General features: G+C 44.3%; 1 protein-coding gene across 1 annotated transcript; it reads left to right on the top strand.

Annotated features, from left to right (window-relative positions):
* Window positions 1-8,810: 8,810 nt before the first annotated feature.
* Window positions 8,811-9,888, top strand: LOC115696432 (uncharacterized). The gene is made up of 2 exons (XM_030623334.1): window positions 8,811-9,387; window positions 9,683-9,888. The coding sequence occupies exons 1-2, from the start codon at window positions 8,811-8,813 to the stop codon at window positions 9,886-9,888; spliced, it is 783 nt and encodes a 260-aa protein (XP_030479194.1).
* The last annotated feature ends 704 nt before the right edge of the window (window positions 9,889-10,592 follow it).

Raw genomic sequence — 10,592 nt, 5'->3', positions numbered from 1 at the left:
ACCGTGACCGAGCATATGAGATTGTACATGTCGGGGCGGTTAGGCACGGAGCGTACGATCCTCGGGACGACAGGCCGAGATTTTTGTAGCGTCGTTAGACGACTTTCATTTTGATGTAAAAGTTGAACAGTTAAAACGTTTGTAAATATTTTTATAAATCGGGATCCCGAGACTTTTGTAAAATGGTTTATAAGTTAATGAAAAAGCAAAATTTTTAATTAATCACGTTTTTCCATAAACCTCGTTGATTAGCAACGAGCTGCACAGTACGTTTAAAAATCACGTAATACGCCTAAAATAGTTAGGGTGTTACAATTTGGTATCGAGCCGCGGGTTGTCTTAGAAGATCGTCACGACATGTACAATCGTCATCGGCGGTTAGCTCGGTTCACGGTTCGGTAAGCCTTTATTGCTTTAGTAGTTTATTTTATTCGGTTATGAAAAAGAAAAGCACATTAGGAAGCATGTTAGTAGCACGATAGTAGAATAGGCGCATGTTTCATTTCTAATTTCCAAATTAAGCGGCATTAGTAAGCTCGCCTTGAATACGACCCGATATGCCAACTCTTGGTTTCGCGGGCGGTTCTAACTAGATGGACGCCGGGCGGACTACCGGGAGTCGGGGCAACTCCGTGGGGTCGAATCGGGGAGAGGGAGCTCGGTTTCCCCCACTGCTAGGGGCGGAGGTAGAGGTCCCCGAGGCGGGGGCTCGTGGTCGGGGTGATGAGAACCCGCCACGGGCGCCCGAGGCTCCCCGGCCGATCGGGGAGCCCGGGTGGGAGTTGCGGTTTGCGGAGATGCAAGCCGGATCGAAGAACAAGACCTCGAGATTCGAGAGGTTGAGACGGCGGGGTGCTCCTGCCGGTTCCGTGCCCGTAGTTCCGGTGGCACACCTTCTGCTTGCCCGTGCCGAGATAGTGGTGGCGGCCCATAGATTGGAACCATTGTATGAGCGGTTCCGGAAGCAAGCACCTCCGGTATTCCTGGGAGGTCCAGATGTGTCGAAAGCCGAGCAGTGGCTTACGGTGATCACTAGAATCTTGAACTTTATGGGTGTCACCGTAATGACAGAGTGGTGTGCGCCACATTCCGGTTCCGGGAGGATGCCACGGTATGGTGGGACATGGTGTCTCGGATTCACGATGTCACCACCATGACACGGGAAAGGTTCCGGGAACTCTTCAACGCGAAGTACTATAATGAGGCGGTCGAAGCGCCAAGAGGAAAGAGTTCGTTCACACGACCCGGCGGGAGAACATGAGTGTCACCGAGTATACTACTCGGTTGTGGGATTGGCGAGGTTAGCCTCGAGAATTGTGCCGACCGACTTCGGCGGGAAGGAGAAGTATACGGACGGGTTGAGTCCCAAGATCGAGCATGACCCGATGATTACCATCGACGACGGCACCACCTATGCTCGGATGGTGGAGAAGGCACCGCGGGCCGAGGGCGCGGTGGGGTGTATGTCGAATCGGCCCGGTACTCGGTTAGTGGCGGAGCTCCTACCCCTCCCCGCATCGAGGCTTCGGCGGGGAAGTAGTGGTTCGGCCATTGATCGGAGGAAGAGGGCACCCATCGCTTCCGGCGGCTCGAGTCGAACAAGAGGTTCCGGGGGAACCGAACGAGAGGAGTCGTCTGGTGGTAATGAGACCCGATTCTCCTATCCCGAGTGCCCTAGCCGCAAGAGGCACCATCGGGGCGAGTGCAAGGGGCGGGGATGCTTCCATTGTGGCATGCCGGGCACTTCAAGAGGGAATGTCCCCGGCTCGGCCGGAGGCCGCAGGAGCTCCAACGATACCCACTCCGGCCGGGGTATTCGCTATCACGCGGGCGATGCGGATGCCGGCCCATCGGTTGTTACGGGTCGGCTCTTTATTAACAACTCGTTTTATTCGGTCTTTGTTTGATTACGGGGCTACGCATTCTTATGTGGCGGCCGAGTCTTTAGTAAGTTGGGTAGACCCTTTGATAGATATGAATCGGGGTTTGGAACCACATTACAGCGGAGAATTGGTTATCTCCAATAGGTGGATTAAATCTATGCCGATCGGGATAGACGGTAGAGAGTTAAGCGGCGATCGATAGAGATGAGCTTAGTCGAATTTGATATTATTTTAGGAATGGATTTCCTATCTAAATATTCGGCGAGCATTGACCGTAAGAGGAAGATGGTGGTCTTCCAACCGGAAAGTGAAGAACCGTTCGTGTTTGTGGGTTCGGTTCGGGGATCTCGGATCCGGTGATCTCGGCTATGTCGGCGAGAGAATTATTGCACGGTGGGTGCTTAGGGTTTACGGCCGTGGTGGTGGACACCACTCGGCCAGACACCATTCGGCCAGAGGACATCAGAGTGGTTCGGGAATTTTTGGACGTTTTTCCCGAAGAACTTCCAGGGTTACCACCTCAGAGGGAGATTGACTTCGTGATTGACTTGGCACCAGGGGTGGATCCGGTTTCCAAAGCCCCGTATAGGATGGCTCCGAGTCGAACTTAAGGAATTGAAGATTCGGCTCCAAGGGTTGCTTGACATAGGGTTCATTCGGCCCGGTGTGTCACCACAGGGAGCCCGGTTTTGTTCGTCAAGAAGAAGGATGGATCTATGAGGATGTGCATCGACTACAGAGAGTTGAACAAGCTGACGGTGAAGAATAAATATCCATTACCTAGGATCGATGACTTGTTCGATCAGCTTCAGGGGAAGACGGTCTTTTCTAAGATTGATCTCCGTTCGGGTTATCATCAGTTGAGGATCCGAGAGGAGGACATTCCAAAGACGGCTTTCCGCACTAGGTATGGACACTACGAGTTCTGGTTATGTCATTCGGACTAACAAACGCTCTGCGGCATTCATGGACCTGATGAATAGAGTATTCAAGGATTTCCTCGATATCTGTGTGATTGTATTTATCGACGACATCCTCGTGTACTCTCAGTCAGAAGAGGAGCATGAGATACATCTTCAAATGGTACTGCAACGACTTCGAGAACATAGACTCTACGCCAAGTTCAAGAAATGTGAGTTCTGGTTGTCTCAGGTGTCCTTCCTAGGACACATTGTGGGTAAGGACGGGATCAAGGTGGATCCGGGAAGATCGAATCCGTCGGGGATTGGCCGAGACCGAAGACGGTGACGGAGATCGAAGCTTTTGGGATTAGCCGGGTACTACCGTAGGTTCGTGGAGGGTTCTCCAAAATTTCAATGCCCCTAACCGAGCTTACAAAGAAGAATCAGCGATTTATCTGGTCAGATAAATGCGAAGCTAGTTTTCAAGAGCTGAAACAGAGGTTGATTCTTGCTCCGTACTAGCTTTGCCTTCGGACGAGGAGAAGTTCGTGGTCTATTGTGACGCATCCAAACGGGGTTTGGGGTGCGTATTGATGCAAGCCGATCGGGTTATCGCTTATGCCTCCCGTCAGTTAAAGGATTATGAACAGCGATACCCGACTCATGATTTAGAATTGGCCGCAGTGGTTTTTGCACTGAAGATTTGGCGGCATTACTTGTATGGGGAGAAGTGTGAAATCTATACCGACCATAAAAGTCTCAAGTATTTCTTTACTCAGAAAGATTTGAACATGAGACAAAGGCGTTGGTTGGAATTAGTGAAGGATTATGATTGTGAGATCCTTTACCATCCCGGGAAAGCCAATGTAGTGGCCGATGCCACGAGCGAAGGGTCCGGGCGAGGGTAACTAGCATGGTTCGGATCTCACCTCGGCTAGCGAGAGGATATGGTTAGATCCGGCATTGAGTTTGTGGTAGGTCGGCTTCACAACTTAACGCTGCAATACCGATACGGTAGAAAGAATAAAGGTTGCTCAGACAACAGATCCGGAGTTAGTGAAGATCCGAGATGAGGTATTGGCTGGTCAAGCCAAAGACTTTTCAGTGTCAGACAGTGGGATGCTTTTGTATAAAGCCAGGGTTTGTGTCCCGAACAGTGTGGACTTGAGAAACGAGATCTTTGAGGAGGCTCATTCTACTCCATATTCTCTGCATCCCGGCACCACCAAGATGTACCAAGACTTGAAACCGTACTTCTGGTGGAACGGTATGAAGAAGAATTTGGTAGAATTCGTTTCGAGATGCCTCACGTGTCGGCGGATCAAGGCCGAACATCGGAGACCCGACGGGGTTGTTGCGGCCTCTAACCCTACCGGAATGGAAATGGGAGGATATTACGATGGATTTTGTGGTCGGGTTACCTAGGACCACGGGTATGTATGACTCCATCTGGGTAGTGGTGGATCGATTTACGAAATCTGCTCATTTTCTGCCGGTTAGAACAACGTTTACAGTGGATCAGTTGGCAGAGTTATATGTCAGGGAGATAGTGAGACTTCACGGGGTAGCGAAGTCTATAGTTTCGGACAGGGATCCGAAATTCACCTCCAAATTTTGGCAAAGTTTGCAACGGGCAATGGGTACGAAGCTAAAATTCAGTACAGCATTCCATCCTCAGACAGATGGTCAGTCCGAAAGGACAATTCAGATATTGGAGGATATGTTGAGAGCTGTGTTATGGACTTTGAGGGTTCATGGAGTAAATATCTACCGTTAATAGAATTTTCATACAACAACGATTACAGTACGATAGGGATGGCACCCTACGAGCGTTGTACGGTAGGAAATGTAGATCCCCTATCCTTTGGGATGAGACGGGGGAGAGGAAATACCTAGGTCCGAGTCGGTTCGGCGGACCAATGAGGCAATAGAGAAGATTAAAGCTAGAATGCTTGCCTCCCGGAGCGGACGGAAGAGTTACGCGGTCCGAAACGTAGGGATGTTGAGTTCCGAGTAGGGGACCATGTGTTTTTGCGAGTATCTCCGATGAAGGGGATTAAACGTTTCGGGAAAAGAGGCAAGTTATGCCCTAGGTTTACAGGACCTTTCGAGATTTTCGAGAAGATAGGTCAAGTGGCATATCGGTTAGCATTGCCTCCAGCGTTATCAGCAGTGCACAACGTATTTCATGTCTCAATGTTGAGAAAATACGTTTCAGACCCCTCTCATATACTCAGTTATGAGAGCCTTCAGCTTCAGTCAGACATGTCTTATGAGGAACAGCCAGTGCAGATCCTGGATAGGAAGGATAAAGTCCTTCGGAATAAGACCATAGCGTTGGTCAAGGTTCTCTGGAGAAACAGTAAGGTGGAAGAAGCCACACAGGAGCTTGAGTCGGATATGCGAGCTCAATATCCCGAGTTATTCGGGTTAGATTTCGGGGACGAAATCCTTTTAAGGGGGGAATAGTTGTAAAGCCCGCTTAGTTAATTTGGAAATTAGCAGTTATTTATGTTAATCAGGAAATTATTTATAGCTATTTAAATAATTTATCATTGTTAATTATGAAATTCAGATATGCATAATTATGTCATCAGCAGTTTTTATATTTCGCATTTCCGGTGTCCGGTATTTTGGAACTCGGCGTTTGACTCAGTAGAAATCACAACTTAGTATGTTAGTATTTTGGGGACGGGTTTTAGACATTGGGAATGTCGGGAATGGCCGGGAATTTAGAATGTCCCAAAATACCCCTTTAGCATGATTTTAGTGATTTTATGGTGGAGGGGCAAAATGGTCTTTTTGCCCCATTAGTGTTTTGTCTTATATGAGTTTATTAAATGAAATAAATGTTTATTTATTTAATTGCTTTTGGCTGAAATGGATTTATTAAAATGGTATATTAAGCTTGAAAATCCCTTTTTCTCTCATTTTACACTTAGTCAAAAAATTAGAAAGTTTAAAAAATAGAAAGCTCTCTCTCTTTTCCTCTTGCATTTCGGCTGAGACTTGGGGTTCAAAGCTGGGATTTTTGGTAGAGATTCAAGCCCTAATTTGCTACTCTAGAGATCTCTTGTTGTGGTATGTGTTCCCTAGTTCCTTCTCTTTAAATTTCTTGAGAAAAATGTGGAAAAAAATGAGATGCATGCATGAATTCTAGTTGAGTTTGCTGCTGTGTTTTTATGGTTAAATTGTGTGATTCAAAGTATGTTTATGTGATGTTAATTGAGTGGTTTGAAGCATGCTAGATAGGGTGTTCAAAGCTTTGTTGTTTTTATGTAAAATATGTGATTTTTGGATGAAATGCTATGATATGTTTCTGTGTTATTCTTTGGATGTTTCTGTTAGTTTGCAGAGGTATTTTTATGCTTAGTTTAGTAGAATTAAGCTTGTGGATTGCTTGTTTATGTGGTTTTGCTCAAGCTTGAGTTTGGAACTCAAAGCTTGAGCTCCAATGGCAAATTTTGTATTTGTGGTTTCTGGGTAGGTTTGTTGCCTTGGATTTGTTCTTTAGGGTATTTAGAACAGGTCTGGAAAGTTTGGGACCAATTGGGGTCGAATTGGTCAAGTTATGAGTTTTTGTGGTTCTTTGCGAGGAACCGGAATTCGGTTGAGCATCCGGAATTCCGGATGGGGGTTCGAATTTCCCAACCGGAATTCGGTTGGGCAACCGTCTGTAGGTTGGGGATTTTTCAGAACCCTAGTTTTCCTCGTTTTTGGGTTTTTAGGGGTATTGCCATGCTTTTTATCGATAGGGAAACTTTTAGTTTCAAGTTTTAGTTCCCGGGAAGTGATTTAGCGTGTCACTTATAGCGTTGTGATTTTTATGGTTTAGGAGCCGATGTCCGCCGTTCGGCTTCGGATCCGGTCAGGTTGACCGGCACACCTGAAATCGGAATCCAGGTAAGATTAGTATAACAGTATGCATATGTAGATTACATGTTTAGCGTGCATGTAGGAAGCCGTTAGATTACATTAGATATGTATTTAGGCTTCGAACCACCCAACCCTGTCACGTCGGTACAGGCTGGAGTATGACCGACGGCGGAGTATGACCGGTTCGGCCGATCAGCCGACACCGGTTGGTGGTTCGATGCTATTGACCTATCCCGTCGGTACAGTGGAGTATGACCGGCGGCGGAGTATGACCGGTTCGACCGATCAGGAGGATACTTGTCAATAGTACCGTCCCCTGAACGTTCAAAACTCAGTACCATGTTGGACATGGCAGTAGTGCTCAGTACCATGTTGGACATGGCAGTAGCGGGACTCAGTATCGTGTTGGACACGGCAGTCAGTTTTATGTATGATATTATTATGCTTTTCTTACTGAGTCTGTCGACTCACAGTTTATGTTCATGTGTAGGTAAAGGCAAGGTCATGGGCGATGGACCGTGACCGAGCATATGAGATTGTACATGTCGGGGCGGTTAGGCACGGAGCGTACGATCCTCGGGACGACGGCCGAGATTTTTGTAACTGTCGTTAGACGACTTTCATTTTGATGTAAAAGTTGAACAGTTAAAACGTTTGTAAATATTTTTATAAATCGGGATCCCGAGACTTTTGTAAAATGGTTTATAAGTTAATGAAAAAGCAAAATTTTTAATTAATCACGTTTTTCCATAAACCTCGTTGATTAGCAACGAGCTGCACAGTACGTTTAAAAATCACGTAATACGCCTAAAATAGTTAGGGTGTTACACCCTTCGTCTTTGAAGTGCGAGTGCTTACTTCCTCCATAAGTAAGGCTTCAACAAGTCTTCTCCCGAAGACCAAAGTGCTTACTTCCTCCCGAAGTAAGGCTTTATCAAGTCTTCTCCCGAAGACCAATCTCTTGTTCAATCAAGTCGTTCTTCACAAACTCTGGGATAGAGTAAGAACAGAAATAAACTACTAGAACCTAGATGAACAACTAGGCTCTCACAAAACAAAGAAACTCTCTTCTCTCAATTAAGATAAGTGCAAAAAATGAATAATGGAAGAGCTAATTCGAATGGTTGCTCTCTAGGCTCTATTGATAGAACATAGAAAGCCTAGAGACAGCTACAAGATCGAATCTACAACTGTACAAAACTTTCCTAAGAAAAATACGATCTGCAACATCATATTCGGATGCTGACGCAGCAGATTAGACTAGAAACAGGAAACTTGCTATAATCGGGTCCGATCCTCTATTAATTCTTGATTCTTGCCAAAAACAGATTAGATATTCTGATTGTATCAAGATACAATCGAAATCAATAAGGAAAATGCAATAATCAAAGTTTCCTTAAAAAACCAACTTTCCATAAAAGAATTGCTTCTCTTATAAGAAGTTTCCAAACAAAGGAAAGTCTAGTTGAAAAGTGCATCTTTCCTAACATAGAAAAGAGCAACTAAAAACCGAATATACAAGGTAAAAAATCAGGTATGAATGCAAAATAATCTTACCATAAAGAAAAAATATTTTGTCAACTAACTTGCCAAAAAAAGACTTTACAATAATAATTAGTAATTTACCAAAAAATATATTATAAAATATAAAAAGAAAAGAAATACCAATAAAAAATTGAGGTACTGATGTTATCTATTGATGCTATTGATATTAATATTGTTCATTATTAGTTGAGGTACTCTAAACAAAAAAGAAAAGAAAAAAGATTAATAAATATATATAGGATTATAGAAGGATTGTGCACTAAAAAATAAAAGAAAATAAAATAAAAAAAAGGAAGAAAGAACGAACGAAAAAAAAGCATGAGAGTGATATAAAAACATGTATATTTTTAGGGTTATATGTACATGTTTTAAATATAATTAATCTAATTATGGCATGTGTCTCTTCGGTCAGTTATACTATTATTCATGGAAGCCATACTATTGGTCCAATCATTCCTTCGAGAGGTATTCGGCAGGGTGACCCTCTTTCGACATATCTTTTAATCATCTGTGCCGAAGGTCTTTCTTCACTTATTAAGAAGTTTGAATCTCAACGACTTTTACAAGGATGCAAGGTGGCTCATGAGGCACCCCTATCACTCATATGTTATTTGCAGACGATAGCTATTTATTTTGTCAATCAACTACTAGTGTTGCCGGCAGTGTCTCAAACTTGCTCAATCAATTTGAAACTGCATCTGGACAAAAGGTGAACTTTTCTAAGTCTACTATGTTCTTCAGTCCTAATACGTGTCCTGCAACTCGTGTCCAGATTTGTGATATTCTCCATATGCCTGAAGCCTCTGAAGGAAGCCTCTATCTGGGACTTCCAAACATTATTGGGAGAAATAAAAATGTTGTACTAGGATTTCTGAAGACCAAGGTAATAGCAGGAATTAATAGTTGGGATTGTAAACTTCTTTCTCGTGCCGGCAAAGAAATCCTATTGAAAATTGTTGTCCAATCGCTCCCCACATATCCTATGAGTGTTTTCCTCCTTCCACTTGGCACATGTAATGAAATTGAAAAACTTATGGCCCGATTTTGGTGGAAGACATCTTCTAGTAAAGGGAAAGTTATTATTTGGAGGTCTTGGGATCATATGGCTGCTCATAAATACGATGGTGGCATGGGTTTTCGGCACTTGCATGATTTCAACATTTCCATGCTTGCTAAACAAGGTTGGTGTCTACTTTGCAATCCATATACTCTTGTTGGAAAAGTCTATAAAGCTAGATACTTTCCCCACTCTGATTTCTTGTCAGCAGATCTAGGAAGTAACCCAAGCTTTGTCTAGAGAGGTATTTGGACTACCCAATCTCTACTCCATTCGGGTATCAGAAGAATAATCGGATCAGGGGACACAGTAAGCATACTAAACCACCCGTGGCTACCTGTACAGGATAACCCATATGTTTGAATAATACACCCTGGGTTAATGAATCAACATGTTAGCTCCCTTTTTCATGTGCACAGCCGCTCTTGGGACTATGACCTTGTACGAGATGTTCAATAATCGAGATTCTGATATTATTTTGGGCATCCCACTAAGCTCAAATGTCTCCATTGATACATGGTCTTGGGAGGGGGAAAGAACAGGCGAGTTCTCGGTCAAAAGTGCTTATAACATGCTCCAACAACAAAAGCGTACCGAAGAGATGGTTGAAAACTCAATCTTCTAGCGGCAACTATGGCAATTGAAGGTTCCCCCAAAAGTCAAAAACTTTTTGTGGAGAGCCGTTACAGGTACATTACCAACTTGTGTCCAACTAGTGATTAAGCATGTCGATCTTTCAGTCACTTGCCATGTTTGTAATCTACAACCTGAAACCATCAGCCATGTCCTCATCTCTTGCCCGTTTGCATTTCATTGTTGCAGCCAATGTGCAACTCTAGTAGTTTTTGATCCTGGCAGATCTTTCGGTAATTGGTTGGAGACCATCTTTAAAGCAAGCTGAAGCTGATATGATTTGTCTTATTGCTATGTATAGCTGGGCAATCTGGAAGACTGGGAACAAGGTTGTTTGGAAAAAGAAATAATCCTCTGTTAATGTCGTGCTTACTTCTGCACAAGTAGCTCTTGATCACTGGAATAAAGCTCAGGATAAAATTTTGTTGTCATCAATCTGTCTGGAAAATATCAGTGATGGCGCTGAGTCATGGACTAAACCCGTAGAAAACACTATCAAGATTAATGTAGATGCAGCACTCTTTGATAACGACAATAAGTGTTATCCCAAATTTTGCACTCTAACGTGGCATCACGAGAATGGTGACACGTGGAGTCCACTTGGAGCATCTGCTCGGGAAGATAGACCGAGCAGGATGCCTCGCTCGCACGTCCAGAATGAGATATTCAGCGAGCCGTGCAGAGCACTCAACACTT

This window comes from Cannabis sativa, chromosome 7 (genome assembly GCF_029168945.1).
Source record: "Cannabis sativa cultivar Pink pepper isolate KNU-18-1 chromosome 7, ASM2916894v1, whole genome shotgun sequence".
Classification (NCBI taxonomy): Eukaryota; Viridiplantae; Streptophyta; class Magnoliopsida; order Rosales; family Cannabaceae; genus Cannabis; species Cannabis sativa.
This window is presented reverse-complemented; position numbering and strand designations above follow the sequence as displayed.